The following is a 17,903-nucleotide window of genomic DNA, read 5'->3' as shown; positions in this document are numbered from 1 at the left end:
ACACACACACACACACACACACACACACACACACACACACACACACACACACACACACACACACACGATTCAGGGAAGGTGTGTGTTATCCTTTGATGGGGTTTAAAACAAAGTAGAAGAATTTGAGAAAAAGATGCAAGACTTTTGGCAACAGGGTGATGCAGTGAATAGTGATTACATTCCTCAGTTGACTATGAGGCACCAAGTATTACGGCAAGCACAAGCTTTGCTGATATGTTCTTTACCGTGACATATGACCTTCATGTGGCGGAGCTAGGAATGCGTAATTTGTAAAAGGGGATAAATAAAATCAAGTCTAATTTGCCAACTTTTTGTAGGTCTGATGCGGATGCAGGAGTTAATCAAAGCTCCGGCAAAGTTCAACCTGAAGATCAAGATCCGCCAGCTGACCCCCGGCAACCAGGACGCCCGACCGCTGCTGAAGGAACTGAAGAAAGACAAGGAGTTCTTTATTCTCTTCGACTGCTCCTATCGCATGGCAGCGGAGCTCCTGAAGCAGGTTCGTACAGGGATTGAGTCTCCTGTAACATTCTGTCATTCCACAGATTTTCCGAAACATTTAGGTGTGCTTTTGGGGGCTTCACATTATTACTTTGTTTCCCATAAACACAGATGGTGAAGTTCGATAGCTGACGATTCATTAAATAACAGACATGCTGACACATGTTTTGAGACTATTCTTAGTGAAGTTCATGAATGTTTTTTCATGTAATTGTTTAATAGCCGTATTGAATGCCATTAAATAATCCTTAAAGTGGACCTATCATGCTATATTTGAATAATATATTGTAGGGCCATACCTATATAAAACATGTCTGTGAAGTTTTTTTTTCAAAATACCAAACAGATCATGCATTTTAGCCATGCCTCATTTCGCTCTATTTGCTCTATTCCAGCCCTGTCTTCACAAGGGCTGATTCTGTGGCAAATGAGCTGCAGCTGACCACGCCCCCCTGCAAAGGAGGGGGGCGAGGCACGAGCGTCATGTTACCATGCTGTTACCATGCAGTTACCATGCTGTTACCATGCTGTTACCATGCCACGCAACCTCTCATTCCCCTGATAGGTGGAGCGTTGGCCATATAGGCGGAGCTCCCCGTTTCTGACATCAGAACAATTTCAAATCTGTATCAGTCTGTATTAGCTCCGTTGCAGCCACGTTTTTTTAGAGATTTGGGTATGGAGGAAAAGAGAGAGGGTTGTGTTTTCTGACACTTGGTGAGTTCCCTGACGCACCGGGGACACATATTCATGTGTAAAAGACGTACAAAAGTGCATTTTGCATGATAGGTCCCCTTTAATGTATAACATATTTGATACACCACACAAAAGAAAAATCACCAGCAGAATATCTTTGTTATTGAAGATTTGACTGTAGCTGAAGCACTGGAGAACTCATGTATCTGAAATAATGCCCTGACATTTCTTTTATTGCTTTCTTTCTTTTCATTGTTTGCAGCTCTCATCAATGGGAATGATGACCGAGTACTACCATTTCTTTTTCACAACTTTGGTGAGTTAGAAAACCGTATGACTACAGTTATTTTATTGAAGATACCAGACAAAGGAAAAAACCAAGCTCATGATTTGTGTGCTAATTTGGCCTTGAACTGGCGTTGTAAATTCTCTCAGGATGTTAAAAAATGCTGCCCGTGGCTCATCAATTCAAAGCAAAGGCTGAGAAAGTTGCAACCTGAGCTAGATCTCAAAGCTATTTCCTGCCCTTTCTTTTATACATATCACACACACCAAATCATACATTTCCTTTTGCTTCCCTCCTCCCCTGCAGGATCTGTTTGCGTTGGACTTGGAGCCGTACCGCTACAGCGGGGTCAACATGACCGGCTTCAGACTGCTGAACTTTGACCACCCCTTGGTAGCATCCACTATGGATAAGTGGGCTATGGAAAGACTGCAAGGTCCAAAACAAGAGAGTGGCCTGATGGACGGAATCATGACTGTAAGCCATAAACACACATACTGACGAAAGCCCAGGATGCACATTGTATTCTGCCTGCTTTTCTGCACACAGCTGCTAACCTTTCAATCTTTGCAGAGGCTGTATTTCAGCATGATAAAAAATGTTATCGCTGTAATCCTCCCTTGTATTTGTTCTGTCATAATATCTATACGATCTGCTGTTTATTTTACATCTTCATCTTCAAACCGTGCTCTCTCGGTTTCTTACTGTAATTCATCTTGTTTACAACCTGCTTTGACATGCGAACGACACATGCGCAGTGTGAGAAAAAAACATCTTCCTTGTGGAGGAAATTCTTAAGAGAAACTGATAAGTCATGCATGGACAAAGTTGGTCTTTTGTTATATTTAATAAAGTAATAAAGAAAGTCAATATACAAGTGAAATCGATCTCAAATGCAGGAACAGAGCAACGTCATCCTCAGAGGACAGAGAAGTTCTGCACCCCGAACACAGCTTACAGTCCCACTATATATTCATGAAAGGAAACAGCCAACTGGTCCTACATCCCATCATTAAACCATAAAACCCCCTCGTCCCTAACCATTTACAAATCCCCCTTTTACATTTCCTTTTGACCTCCTGATAAGTAAAACCTTAACATATATCTCTCTCAGAGATGGCAAAAGTACACGCATCCTTTACTCAAATAGAAGTACATATACTCATGTTTAAAAATGTTCTGGTAAAAGTAGAAGTACTGACTAAACTTCTTTACTCAAGTAAAAGTATGGGCTTCAAAATGTACTTAAGTAAAAAGTACCCATAACTAGCAGCTGTTTTAAAGAGTACCTGACCTCCCTTTATATTAATAGAACAATAATGTCATTGTTAGCTAATGAATGTTTCCATGCTGAACAACGGCACCATGACAACGTTTTCATTGGTCCCTCTTCTTTAGAGAAGACCAGGAAGTGATGGATACACGGATCGTGTTCAAATCAATAGGCACGCAATGACTCTAAATAATAATGATCACGCCACCAAACACACATTCAAACTAAAGGAACCAGCTGTTTGGAAAATGAGAGAAGTAGAAAGTACAGGTATTTGTGTTCAACATGTAAGAAGTAATAGTACAAATTAGTCAGAAAAATAAGTAGTGGAGTAAAGTACTGATACCAGAAAAATGTACTTAAGTACGGTAACGAAGTATTTGTACTCCACTACTTCCCACCTCTGCTCTCTGTTAAACACATACAGATGTAGCACTCTAGAAGTGAGAATCAGATATGTGGCAACCAAACGTTGATGATACTTACACGTTTTGTATTATCTTCACATATTCACACCACTTTTATAATAGTTGAGTCGTAAATGCTAAGCGTTGAGGCGGCTAACGTTGGGCGTGATTACGTTTAGTCGTCTCATTTAGACACTTGCTGACAACCACTTTTCCTATGACACAAAAATTGAAGTGGGGTATGTTATGATTTACTACATTTAGGCAGGATACTGTATAACCTCTAAGTAATTACATTCAATATATTTTAGAATTGACAGGAATTATACAGATTATAATTAATTTCAATACATACATTTTAAAAATATGAGTACTTAAATAAAATCAAATAGATGTAAATGCTTAAAAATAAACTCTACCATGATTCATTTCTGTGAGTGTAGATGATTAAATCCCTATTTCTTGCCATCTTGCTGCCATTTTGACTGCAAGGAAGCTTGGGAGGACACATTATATAATGTATTTAGCTGCATACTGTACAAGACTAAAAATTAAATTTAACAGTGTAAAAGGCAAGACTATATGTTTTAAATGATTATATGATCATTTGACATTTCTCTCCCCTCCTCCTCCGCAGACAGACGCTGCCTTGATGTACGACGCAGTGTTCATGGTTGCCGTGGCGTCGCAGCGAGCCACTCAGATGACCGTCAGCTCGCTGCAGTGTCACCGACACAAACCCTGGCGCTTCGGACCTCGCTTCATGAACCTCTTCAAAGAGGTCGGTGTCAGCTGAGGTCTTTGGATCACAGACAGCTAAAACACCCTGTTCCATTAGCAGCATGGCTTCAGAAACCACCATGCCTTTTTAATGAACTGTTTTCAGTGTGTTTTAAAAGCACAACCTACAGTACTTCAAATTGCCCTCGTAATGCTTCTGCTCCAGGAATGAAACGTACCCAGCTGCATGTCAGATCATTTCATGTGATACGATACATGATAGGTCGCTTCTGACAGGCCATGCTTTGCCTCTTAAAGTACACAACATGAAAATATACGGTTTTTATGTACTTATAAGTTGAAAGCTTGTGGTTTGGCCTGACTGTCAGACATGCCTACAGACAGAAATGAGGCCTTTGATGCTTGAGTGTTTTGATCTGTTAAGTCTTAAACCCAGCGTTGCCCACCACGGAGAGGGAACATTTTCATTAAATCCCCTCACTCATATTTCGCTCTCCATGCCCCCCGTCCTCTTTCTTTCTATCTCAGTGTCTCTCTCCTCATCTTTTCGTTTAGTTTGCCACCACCTATCCTTTGAAGCATCTGTCCTCCTGTGCCATTCATCACTAGATAAGAGCCTTTTTGATTGCAAGAACCAGTAATGCATCACACAGCACTCAATTAAAAAGCATTTCTGCCAAGAGAGTGCAGAATATGAGTACACAGTTTTCATTTCAATGGCTGAAATTAAATCACAGGCACTTTAACCTGCGTGTTTTCTCTCCCCCGGCTATTGTAGTCCCCAATACTCCGAATGCTTCTGTGGAAAACATTAATGGAATTCAATTTCAAATGTTTGGAAACATTTTTGTTGTTCAATGTTCGTCATTTCATTACAGAAAAGGTGGAAATATGGATTTCTAACGTTGAATCCTTGTAGAAGCATTCTTAAACCACAGAAAGGTGTTTCTTATATCCAGTTCATATCTTTTGATGTTTTTGGAGATTTATCATTTTTGATGGTACTTTATTTTGTATCTTCCTTTCAGTCTCTTGTATTACCACAGAAAAATAATCATTTTTTTCACACATGTCTAAGATATAAGAAATTATCCAAACATCCAAAAACGTTGTACGTGTTCCATAAAACAATATGGGAAAATAGAGAATCACTTTGTGAAGGTAAGGACATGATTGAAATCCACTGCCATTAGGGAGCATGTGAAAAAAGGGTAAGAAAACACTACAGCTTGTAAAATAAACAAAGTGCGCATATTTAGATTAATTAGGTGTGAAAACAGACTGTGCAATGGGAAGACAATTAGTAATTACTCAGTACAAGTTGCATGCATGCTAACAAGCATGCCAATTACAATTAACAATTTGAAACCCCTTGTATTGCATTTGGATGAATATGCATGGAAATTCAATTATGATCTCTTTCATGAACAAAATGTTATGCATTTTGCGATTTTACCACAAAACCTCCAGTGGACATCTTCCAGTGTTCACCTAATGCTTCACTGACTTCATCCCTTACACTGTCCCTCCTGGGAGTCTGCTGCAGAGCTTCAATACCACTCTGCACTCAGACTATCTCCCACTTCTCTCCCCCTCTGCGTCTCATCTCTGTAGGCACAGTGGGACGGACTGACAGGGCACATTGTTCTTAATAAGACCGACGGCCTGAGGAAAGACTTTGATTTGGACATCATCAGCCTCAAAGAGGACGGCAGTGCCAGGGTGAGCAGAGCGCCCTGGAACATCCAATTACACCACTCTCACAATGCTTCCACCCTGCCTGATTCAGTCCATTAAACTGTGTGTGTTGTGGTGTGTGTGTGTGTGTGTGTGTGTGTGTGTGTGTGTGTGTGTGTGTGTGTGTGTGTGTGTGTGTGTGTGTGTGTGTGTGTGTGTGTGTGTGTGTGTGTGTGTGTGTGTGTGTGTGTGTGTGTGTGTGTGTGTGTGGTGTGTGTGTGTGTGTGTGTGTGTGTGTGTGTGTGTGTGTGTGTGTTGTGTGTGTGTGTGTGTCTGTGTGTGTGTGTGTGTGTGTGTGTGTGTGTGTGAGAGAGAGAGAACCCTTTGGGGCTGTACAGATTTTGTTTTCCATAATCCATCTACACATTTATTATTTGGTTTTGATTTGTCTGGTCATGAATATTAATAATACTGCAACAACTGATTATTTCTCTCCACACCGTCTGTGCTTCATGTGGCCCTAATCACATTTTCAAAAGGGTTTTGTGGAGGCAGGAAGTCGCCTCACGAAAAGGTGGATCAAGGTTTGTGCCAGTGCCCTGTTTGGTCCAAGCCTTTGTTGTTTGGCCCCCCTCCCCCCTTTCTCTCCCACTTTTCTCACTCTGTATGCCACGCACCTCCCGGCACCTTGCCTTGTCAACCCTGTTTCTCTTCGCTGATTTTGTGTACACCAAAGCCATGTATTTGACATTTCAGTTTTCTCCGTGTCGGGGTCAAGGCATTGTTCTGACACGTCTCAAAACTTTATTAGCAAAGGTAAAACAATAGTGATACCCTTTGGTTTGAAGAGACATTGCAATACCTCCATAGCAAAAGTAGGAAGTCATGCAAGTCCAAACGATGCTTAATTTTTACAGACTTGTCAGTCCACTCTTATAATGTGCTTAACTGCCTTCATACACACAACCAGTACTTAATGCAGCAAAGAAGGATGCAGTTAGCAGAGGAGACGACAGCTTAAGTCAGCATTTAGACTTGTTACAAGAGCAGCAGATTGAGGCCAGTGCACAAGTTAAATAGTCACTGTGATGTGATTGCTTAAGTTGTGTGTCACATCATTCTTTCTCTGTACAATTAAGTCACATTTAAGAGCAATTTAAACTACTATTGGCTTTGTTCAGTCTCACAAAATATACTGTCAGTACTAAAGAGCAAATTAAGTAATCTTTACTTCACCACCTCTGCTTATCACCTTGAAACCAACTATTTGTGAGTGAAATAAAAAGGGATGTTTAATGAATTCATAGCTTAAAACAAATATATTACTGTCAGATTTTCTTCCTCTCTGTCCATCTCAGTTGGCAGACAGACAGGTATGGGGGGAGGCAGCAGCTGTCAAGGTGCAGCAGCAGTGATTTATTCTGTCATTTTAATTCCATTCAGTACTTATTTTAAAAGCCTCCCTTTAGATGAAATACCACAACATGATAAGCACATCACATAAACTGTTTGATTACGATTGAATTATCAGAGCGTTGCAGACGTGTTAGAGCTTGGGCACTGGAGTGTTAAATAAACTCTGAAGAGGATGATGGGACTAAACAAAGTCTCTTAGGGAATATAATATTTTCTCTTAAAATTGTTCTGGTAGTACGTTTTCCCCCCCTCTCAGCTTTCTTGGCCGGGCTTAGTATGTCTCCCGCTTGTTGGTTACAGTTTTCCAGTCTGATTTGGTGTGTGGATGGAGATGAGCTAAAGGATTCATAGATACTATTTGACTTGCAGCATATGAGAGAGAGGTCTTGTCAGTTTGCACACTGTGTTGTTGGGAACTGCTTCTGGTACGTATGATAAATTCGCAAGGCTGCACAGTTAATCCTTGATTTAGGGGTTTAAAAGATGATGAATAAACGCTGTGCACTCTTCTAAGGCTATATTTTGGTGTTGATTTCATTTGCTTGGTCAGATCATTTTATTACTTAAAGGGGACCTATCATGCTAAATGCACTCTATGATGTATTCCAGTGACCATCAACTGGCGGCCCGCGGGCCACATCTGGCCCGCCAGACATTCTCATCCGGCCCGCACGACGGGGGTGACTGTGGCGGAGTGGTTAGTGCGTTCGCCCTCCACTCATTTTTTTTTTTACAACGTTGCGTGAGTAATGTGCAGTACCGGAGTCCAACAGAGAGGCAGCAGCTACGGGACAGTAGACTGCGTACTGCGTAGCCTTCCCTGCCTTGAAGAAGCAGTGATCCTTCGTTGTGAAGAGTCTGCTTTATGCGCTCCGCAGCAGTAACCCCGCTGCGACAGAGTCCAACAGAGAGGCAGGAGCTGCGGGACAGTAGCCTAGAAGTGATCATTCGTTAGCGTGAAGAGTCTGCTAAGCTTTATGCGCTCCGCAGTACCTGAGCGTGCTCCAATATGGTCTTTGTTTACATTAGCAAGCATCGCTAACACTCAGAGCTAACCTGTACTGGAGAGTGTATGTGTAAAAAAGCAGAGGAACTCACCTTGTAAACCCGCAAGAGAAAAAGCATTTGAGCTCCATGCTGTTTCAGAAATAATCCTTGATGTGTTTGGAACATGATATGGCGTTTCATCACGGCAGCATTTACCTTTATCTCCGTTATAATTAAGGGCAGGCATTAGCTATATATTTGTATTTATCTGAGACCTATATGTCTAAAAATAGCATAATATGAGACCTTTAAACTTTAAATTCGTATGGTTGATATTTCATAGAGGATGATGTTTCCCATAATAACGCGGCTCTACTCTACAGCACCGCACAATTTGAGACCAATATACCCTCCTCATTGCAAAAACTATTGTTCTAACTGGGTCCATTTATCAATGAAATTGAAGACAATACAATACAATTAATTAAATCCAACCCCATTCACTGTGTTTCTCATCTGCAGTGTCCAGAGATAAGACAGATTTATGGACTCCCGCACAGAGTGGACCTCGCAAAGTGCCACAGTGGAGATACAGAGTACTTTAAGCAAGGTTATAAGTGAGCACATCATCTGTCTGTCTGACGGGGTGAACAGAATGAGACAGAACGTAATGGGGAGTGAAAAACACGTTATCTTTTCCAATTGGTAAACTCACATAGCCCTTTATCGGCGAAATAAATTATGAAAAATAAAACTGTACCTTCTGCTTTATTAGGAGGTACTGATGCGTGAATTATCATCTTTTCCAGGGAATGAAAAAAGCCATTGTTTCTGGCTTCAAATTCATCACTTTTTCCTTCACAGACTGAAAAGCAAAAGGCAGAAAGCTTTAGTTCAGAGTAGTATATTTAATGCACTTAACTGTATTGCATCCATTTCACGAGTCCCCTTGACATTTGCTCTGCTCTTTAACAGTTAGGGGATTTAAAAAAAGGTCAGCATCTATCTGCCAGACGCCTGTCCTAATCTGATAACTGTCGGGATTATACCGCCTGGTCCGAGGAACCGGACGCTCTCGTTCACAGCTTCTGTGACAGAGGACAGACGCCATGTCGTCCTCTACCCCCCCCCCCCCGATGCTCTCTGATCCTGCCCTTCATCATTCACACTGTCCCTGCTGCTCTAACACCAAAACATCAGTCAATCATTTTTTGTCAATGTCCTAGAGCCGGAAGTATTGTCTGATCAATGTTAATATACATTTAGATATATTCAGTTATCAGAATCAGAAACAGGTTTATTATCAGGTAGGTTTACACGTATGAGGAATTTGACTTGATGTCATGGTGCATACATAAAAAATAACATAAAAAAATATTAGAAATAATTAAAAATATAGTAAAATATAGCAGTATTTACATAGGAATAGAATATAATGGAATAAAATATGGAATACAATTCGGAATAACATTTGTAATAATATTCGGCAGTAATACAAAAACAAAGAAAATATATTGTGTACATTGTGTGCATTAATGTACATCATAGAGTCTATGATGTGGCTGAGGGGCAGTGTCAGTGGCTTATTATTATTATTCCATACGCAACAACTTGGCAAATATTATTGACTGATCATGAAAGAATAACACAAAAGTAAGTTATTGTGAGAAACACCTGTTTTCTATTTGGAAAATATTCATATGTTTCAGGTTCAAACAGAATGAAATATAAATGCTAACAGATGCTGTGCAAATCCAAAGCAATCATTCATCATAAAGGATTTGTTGTTATGGAAAACAGCTTTGTAGTTCAGGCCCCACAATATGTTCACTACCTGACAAATGGCTGCAGACAACAGGAGTGATATTGGTTTGCATCTGTAAACAATCAGCAGCTCAGTTTGGAGCCCTCTACTTCTCCATTTGTATACTGTATGCACTGTGGATTCACTCGATGGCGTTTTCAGAAGTTTGCCAAGAATCATCAAAGCAAAGCTGGGCAAAGGGAAATGGCGAAGGATAGTGAATGGAGCAGAAGGTTGAAAATGAACCAGGATTGTCATGTCTTTTAACCAGTACACTTCTTTTTCATTATCCTGTTAGACGAATCAGAAAATATGATCAACTATGAAGAGTATTGAAGCAGTTTCTTGTTTCCTGTCAAGGCTTAGAGACTGAATATGTCAGAGATATTAATCAGCTTCCTTCCTTTGTAATCATCAATAATCCACATTCTCCTAATTCAAATCTTTAAGCCAACATCTGAACACCTTAACTTCTCTTAATACAAAGCAGAAAATGTGGCTCAATTATCTAAAGCCCTGTTTGCCTTTCCAGATTGCTGTGTGGAACTCGTACAGAGGGATGAACCTGACGGAGAAGACCAGCCGAGACAAGAATAACAATGTGACGGACTCCCTGGCTAACAGGACGCTTATTGTCACCACGATACTGGTGAGAGGAAAGGTTAAACAGAGGATAATCTGAGAGGGAAGGGAGGGAGACATCGGATGGAGTGGTGTTAAGGAGAGGAAAATAGTTACTGGAGAGTCTGAATGTGTATTTCAAAATGTTTCAGACATTTTGCCAATCATCCAAAGGTCAACAGCTCTGCAATCAACTGCCGTCAGATAATCCTTTAATCATAATAATGAACATTGAAATGTCAAATACTTGTTTTCTTTTGCTGCACAGGAAAATCCATATGTGATGCAGAGAAAGTCGGAGAAGGAGCTGATCGGGAACGACCGTTACGAGGGTTACTGTCTGGACCTTCTGAAAGAGCTCTCCAACATCCTGGGGTTCACCTACGAAGTCAGACTGGTGGGTGATGGGAAATATGGCGCCCAGAATGACAAGGGAGAGTGGAATGGGATGGTCCGGGAGCTGATCGACCATGTGAGTTAACACAGAACTAAATGGATTTGTTGTCTTTTCTGGCAAATGACCTATCTTTGCTGCAATTAAGTACTGAGTGTGTGTATGAAGGCAGTTAAGCACATTATAAGAGTGGACTGACTCGTTTTGTAAAAATTAAGCATCGGTGGGACCTACTTTTTCTATGGAGGTATTGCAATGTCTCTTTTAACCAAAGGGTATCACTATTTTTACCTTTGCTAATAAAGTTTTAGGTCCAGCATGTGTTGACTGTCATTAACAACTTCAAGATTTTCAATAGAGAAATCAAGTTGTGGAATTCAAAAATTAAACCAAAAGTGGACATTATCTGTTTTTAAAATAGAAACATGTATCATTATGATGGTTGTAATACGGCTAAACGGCAGCATTTAAGCAAATGTTTTTGGAGCAAAATCAACTATATTTCGGCCCGACAACAGTTTGTAAGTCAATGTCATCTAAAGGATGTGATGACATATTGTAATGTATAAAACATAATAATTCAACCTGCGTAAAAGTACATAATTGCTTTTACTTCATGACTAATCTGCTCAAGGCAAGGTGAAAAATGCGATAGTGTATCAAAAATGTATTAAATCTCCCGGTCTTCATGAATCAACTACTAAAAAACAGTCACTTACAGAGTTGTGATGTGGATACAAATTCTGCATTAACATGTATTCAACCAATTAGTCTATAATTAGGTTCACAGATGGAAACAAAGCCTGTTAGACAGGAAGCTTCATGTTGCTGTATTGATATTATCCAAAGGGAGTACAATCAGTGTTAATACATTTTCTTAGCCTGTAGAGAAAGAACATAACAAATAACAGGTTGATCATATAGTCAAAGATAGGAAATAATATAACCCTTACATATAATTGTACTGACATTAATGGTTTTATACAACCTCTTTATTCTTCCTTTTTTCCTTATATTGCTCTGTTTTCTTATATTTAATAGACAGTTTGTTTCTTTTAACAAGTTGTATGTGTCACAGAAATGTGTTAAATTGATTAAAACAAATGTCCTGGAGGTTACATATGTCTTCCTCCAGGACTATCTGTTTCTCTGTGGTATATTAGTTTGTCTTCTGTCTTCTCTAGATCGCAGACCTTGCAGTGGCGCCCTTGACCATCACATACGTTAGAGAGAAAAGCATCGACTTCTCCAAGCCCTTCATGACCTTGGGGATCAGCATCTTGTACCGCAAACCCAACGGCACCAACCCGGGCGTGTTCTCCTTCCTGAATCCCCTCACTCCAGACATCTGGATGTACGTGCTGCTAGCCTGCACAGGAGTTAGCTGTGTGCTTTTTGTGATTGCCAGGTAAGAAGATTGATTGAAATTGTATAGTGGGATGGAAGAATATAATGATTGCTGAGGGTATACTGGAGGATGAATAGAGAGTGACTGCTTAATGGGGGGTCCACAGCCAGGATCAGCTTTTCCAAAAGCTCTTTTGTTACGATTTTGAAAGGGCTACAGATAAGAAAACAGTGACATGGTGTCAGCGCTTAGCTTTTTGTCACAGCTCTTATTCACAAGGCAAGAAATACAATACAAATAGTGGAATAATGGCATGACTGTAATTCAGAAGATGTCCAATATTCTAAAGTTATTCTAAAATAACCCTGAATTAATTTTAGCTGTCAACTGTAACATTGGTTTTCATTGTGCTAGCAGGGAGTCATTGCTAGCTCTCTCTTCAGCTCCCTCTTAGGTTCTGTGAACAAAACAAACCTCCAGCAGGTTGCTCTTTAAAACCCTTAATGGATATATCTTTTGTATAAATGCCAAATGCGAACCAGGGTAAAGTGTTCATTGCACTAGAGAAACACTGAAAGCCTGCATTAAAGTTACATTTGTGTGTGGAGATTTGTAGAGGGGGTTTTGCATGTTCATGTTTAGTATCTATGAATATTGAAATTGACTTTATTTTATTTTTTCCTTTATTGTCTTGCAGGTTTACTCCGTACGAATGGTACAACCCACATCCATGCAACCCGTCCTCCACTCTCATACAGAACAACTTCACTTTACTCAACAGTTTCTGGTTCGGCGTTGGAGCTCTCATGCGGCAAGGTAGCTTACAGTTGAAGCAATCACAACTAATATTTGTATGCAAAGAATGGATCAAAGGGCTACTTCTGTGTGGAAGGGCTTGCTACAAGATATTCTCCAAATTACAATGACGCTTTCGGATTGTCGTATGAAATTGAAAATGTTCATACACAGCTGAAACAACTGGTGCTGCTTTTTCTTAACAAATACCAGTCCTGGGTGCTCCTATACAGCATGGACCAGGAATAATCTTATTTTTTTCGAGCTAATTAGTTTTTTCGTGCTGACAACTTCCCTGTCTAGATTTTTCCGGTTAACTCTCGTCAGCTTTTTACAGTTGCAGCTGTATTTACAGGTCACCCTTGAAAAAGAGATCTTTTGATCTCAAGGGGCTTTCACCTGGTTAAATAAAGGCTACAAACAATTTAGCTGAAAAGCTTTGATAAAAGCCCTCTGTGCGCTAGCTAACCCGATATCAAACTGCAGAGAGACAGAATAAGTCACAAGCTGCTGAACATAGTAAAGTATTGCAGGCAGTTCCTTAAACAGATCTACAGTATAAACAATGTATCTGTACATTGTCTATGTGTTGGGTTTGTGAAGCACTTTGTGCATGAAAAGTGCTACGTACACAAAGTTTGATTTGATTTATTTAGCAGCTAAAATAACAGCTAAATTAAGATGGACTTTTATTAATCCCTCGTGGGGAAATTGTTTCTCTGCATTTGACCCATCCTAGTGTTAGGAGCAGTGTGCTGCCATTTTGAACGGCGCCCGGGGAGCAGTGTGGGGAACGGTGCCTTGCTCAGGGACACCTCGATAGCACTTGGTCTTGCCGGGACTTGAACTGGTGACCTTCCAGTTGCCAAGCCAAGTCCCTATCGACTTCGCCACCACCGCCCCATAAATAACAGATCTATCGAGACCACATTAAGACTAAAAGGAGATTGAATATGGACGTAACCTATTTTTCAGGTTGTCAGAAACACAACATTTATGAATAGCAAAGGCTGAAAAATCCCGTACTGTAGATCTGTCTGAGCTCCCTGCACAGCCGTTACTGTTCTGACACTTTCAACTCTCCTCTAAGCTGTTTAATTCAAAACATCAATATTTGCCTCCCTTTTGCTGCGAATGTGCTTTCCACATAGCCCAGGATCCAGTGCCGCATTAATTGCTACCATGCCCTGTAATACCAATCATGTTGCACTTCATGGGGACTTGACCTCCCTCTAGGCTGGAGATTTGAGCAGGATAAATCCGACGTGCTCGATTGGACAGCCAACAAACTAACTTCACAGCAGCAGTCCACAATAACACGGGGATGCAGATGAAATGTTGTAATTCTGCTTCAGAAATGCAACGATAGTGATAACAGGAGAGAAAAACCAGAACACGTTGTATTAAAGGCAGAGATGCTTTTACGTTATGGTTTATTTCTGTTGCCTATGTGTGTGTAACCTTGCTGTTTGGTGGTTAATGGAAGCCTTGGGCTGTTTGTGGGATGCTGTGCCTGAAAGTTACTGCTTCCTTAGATACATGGCACTTAAACCAACCCTCCAGAAAAGATTTGACTCTAAAAGTGTTGTTAAGAAAACATCCACAATGTATTCTTCCATCACATTTATGTGTTTTCATTTCCTCTTTTCTCTGCACAGACAGGAATAGATAAAGAACAGTGCTCATTCTGCTTCTACAGTTTGATGTTTCATTACATTTTGGGCATGTTGTGTTCCCTCATTTTTAGTATCTTTTGTCTGTGACATTTACTTTATCTAAGCTGTACCATTTTGTTCTATTATGTGTGTTTGTTCACAGTGATCTATTTGTTTTTAGACTGAAATAGTGCAGTGTGAGAACATAACATACTGTATGAAGAGCTGCACCATTTATCATTTAGGGTTCAGTAGAAAATCCAATTGAAGCTACTTTTATTTTTAATTTGTCCCTTTCCAGGCTCGGAGCTAATGCCCAAGGCTCTGTCCACTCGTATAGTCGGGGGTATCTGGTGGTTCTTTACCTTAATCATAATTTCCTCCTACACGGCCAACTTGGCTGCGTTCCTCACGGTGGAGCGAATGGACGCTCCGATCGACTCGGCAGACGACCTGGCGAAGCAGACCAGGATTGAGTACGGGGCAGTGAGAGACGGATCAACCATGACCTTCTTCAAGGTGCAAAGGGCTCTAAATGAGCTTGTTAACTTTCACAGCCTGTTTTAAAAAAAAGTTCATGTCAAGTCATATATCCCCTAACACTACATTATACACATTGCAGAAGTATTGCATGCATGGCACACTCCCTTCTGTCTACCTACTCACTGTCAAACTGTGCGCAAGGTAAACATGCCAAAAATATAATCTTCAAAGAAAACAACTTCATCAGATGTCATAAAAAGCCCTCGTGTGTATTACACTCCCTGATTTAAATTCATATAATCCCTATTTGGAATATTGCCTTCTTCAATACATTTGAGTATTTTAGTAAAACTATAAACATGCAAAATACAGTTCATCCATCATCTGTCTTTATTGATTTATCTTAAGCAAAAATACCTTTTTTAAATTAGACACAAATGTAGGAAGAAAAGAAAAGAAATGTTACTTTGAGACTTTTAATTATCAGCAAATGGCGCAGGTTAGTTCCAAATAACAACAACTGGAGACAATATTCTCAATAAAGTTTGCTCATGTCTTTGCAGTTGGATGAATTCCCAAAACAGTTTATATTCTGTTATCCTTGTCCTACTTTATGAAGCAGCGGTACAGTACCTTCACTTCCATATAATCAGACTCGTGAGGGTTTCCTCAGTTTCTCAACTATCATCCTGTATCTCTGCCAATTATCCCAGGGAAAAGAACACATCTGAAAGGCAGAGAGAACAAATATTTGCATTTGGTGCAATTAAAGCAAGTTTGATGCATTGAGATGTTTGATGGGAAGTGGAAATGATGCCTATTAAGACTACTTATGTCTACTTATGTGTCAGTGTTGTAGTTTAACATATGTTCACTTGTTAGTTTGTATTATATAATGTTTCACTCAATCGAGAGTCCACAGACAGGACTGTCACTTCCTCCCCCGCCCCCCGCCCCCCGCCCCCACCAGCTTCCTGGTGGCTCAGCGGGGGTGATCCATGCAGCGCTTTATCCTCCCAGATTGCAGCCAGTGATTACGGCTGCCTGGATAGAAGGCAGGCTGTGTTGATGGCTCGAACAAATTGAATCAGCTGGAGGAGATTTAGTACACAGCTGTCCCATTTTCTCTGACTGAGCAAGGAGAAACACACACAAAAGAACAAAAGCACAAAAGTGCTGCACATCCCGCTAACTTGTATGTAATTTTACAATACTACTGTAAAATACGATACAATTTTCTTTTTTAAATTGTTTCATTTTAACCTATTTTAATTTCTTGTCAGCTTTAATTCAAGGGAATTTTATTAGGATCACTGTAGATGTTTTATCTTGTTCTGTAAAGCTTTTTGTTAGGGCTGCTTTATGCATGAAAGGTGCTATACAAATAAAGTGTATTATTATTATTAATAGTTTTTGATATATAGTTTAGTACATGTATAGTGTATAGTACATTTGGGCTGCCACAAACACACATAAAGAAAATAAATATTGCACTTCTTAACAACTTTGGCGTGTTTGGCTCCTTTGGCAGAAATCTAAGATCTCCACCTATGAGAAGATGTGGGCGTTTATGAGCAGCAGGAAGAACACTGCATTGGTTAAGAACAACAAAGAAGGCATCACCCGGGTCCTGACCACCGACTACGCCATGTTGATGGAGTCCACCAGCATTGAGTACATCAGCCAGAGAAACTGCAACCTCACACAGATCGGAGGTCTCATCGACTCCAAGGGCTACGGAGTGGGAACCCCTATAGGTAAGAACATGTAAAGAAGAATAAATATTGTAACGTAGGAAAAGGATGTTTTTGAATGTGTTGTAACAGTCGTCATTTTCGGAAAACCTCATATTTATTTATATGAGCCCAACATGAGTTAAGGTTATTTTAAATCAGCAACACTCGCTGGCCTTCATTGCTTGTTCTTTATAGTAGACTGCTTACATCTAGATAGTTCCAACAAGCCATGGCAAAGTATATACTGTCCATAAATCACATTCATAACTCTGAAAATGTAAAAAATGAAAGGCCTTTTAACATGTTTGGTTGATGGAAGATAATTTCCTACAATCTCTGCAAATTGATGCTTTTAACTCTTACTCAGTTTATCTCCAATTTGCATTTTCATTTTTAAAGTGCAATCTTTCTGTGCTGTATTTTCCACATGCAAATGTCCTTCTATCCCTAAGCTCTGCCAACCGATCACTGCAAATGCCCATGTGAGGTTTGAGGCCAGTATTTTGGCGTGAAAGCTTAAACTGGAAGCAAGTCAACCTTCTGGACCGTGTTTGCAGTCGGATATTTACTTTAGCAGTGCTTAACATCTTGTGTTTTTCTCTTTTCCTCTTGAGATGTTAAAAAAATGTAGCCCTAGTTAAAATATTCCTTTTAAACTGTGGTAGTTACTGAGCACAACCTGTCAGCCAAGAATATCCTCCACACCTGCATAAGCTGGCAAGTACAGGGAATACATTTATATGTAGGGGCAAAACAACATTACAATACATTTGTGTCATCACCATGAGATGTTGGCTGGCTGTCAGTATCTATGAAAATGATATACCGTAAATTATTACATAGCAATTAAAGCCTCTTCAGCTCTATTCTTAGATAAGAGATGGAATCATAAATGGATACTTTTACATAGGGCTGAACGATATACCGTGTCATGGCGATAACCGCGGTATGCCATGCGCGGTATTCACACCGCAGGGACGTGCGGTTTTATTCATTTAAAAAAAAAAATGCTAACGCACTTTAGCACAGAATTCAAAATAAAGATACCCTTATTACTTAACG

General features: G+C 40.1%; 1 protein-coding gene across 2 annotated transcripts in view; it reads left to right on the top strand.

Annotated features, from left to right (window-relative positions):
• grik1a (glutamate receptor, ionotropic, kainate 1a) overlaps positions 1 to 17,903 on the top strand; it is a 42,848-nt gene that overhangs the window by 14,303 nt on the left and 10,642 nt on the right. The window contains exons 4-15 of one of the 2 annotated variants that reach the window (XM_034200611.1): positions 339 to 520; positions 1,481 to 1,534; positions 1,811 to 1,981; positions 3,822 to 3,965; positions 5,540 to 5,647; positions 6,142 to 6,186; positions 10,342 to 10,458; positions 10,699 to 10,902; positions 12,009 to 12,232; positions 12,870 to 12,988; positions 14,924 to 15,141; positions 16,637 to 16,862. In XM_034200611.1, the coding sequence (XP_034056502.1) occupies positions 339 to 520; positions 1,481 to 1,534; positions 1,811 to 1,981; positions 3,822 to 3,965; positions 5,540 to 5,647; positions 6,142 to 6,186; positions 10,342 to 10,458; positions 10,699 to 10,902; positions 12,009 to 12,232; positions 12,870 to 12,988; positions 14,924 to 15,141; positions 16,637 to 16,862 (1,812 nt within the window). The remainder of the gene's footprint in view (positions 1 to 338; positions 521 to 1,480; positions 1,535 to 1,810; positions 1,982 to 3,821; positions 3,966 to 5,539; positions 5,648 to 6,141; positions 6,187 to 10,341; positions 10,459 to 10,698; positions 10,903 to 12,008; positions 12,233 to 12,869; positions 12,989 to 14,923; positions 15,142 to 16,636; positions 16,863 to 17,903) is intronic. The other variant, XM_034200620.1, reaches the window with a different exon arrangement.

This window comes from Gymnodraco acuticeps, unplaced genomic scaffold (assembly GCF_902827175.1).
Source record: "Gymnodraco acuticeps unplaced genomic scaffold, fGymAcu1.1, whole genome shotgun sequence".
Taxonomy (NCBI): domain Eukaryota; kingdom Metazoa; phylum Chordata; class Actinopteri; order Perciformes; family Bathydraconidae; genus Gymnodraco; species Gymnodraco acuticeps.
Note: the sequence above shows the minus strand (reverse complement) of the source record. Positions and strands in the feature narration are given on the sequence as shown.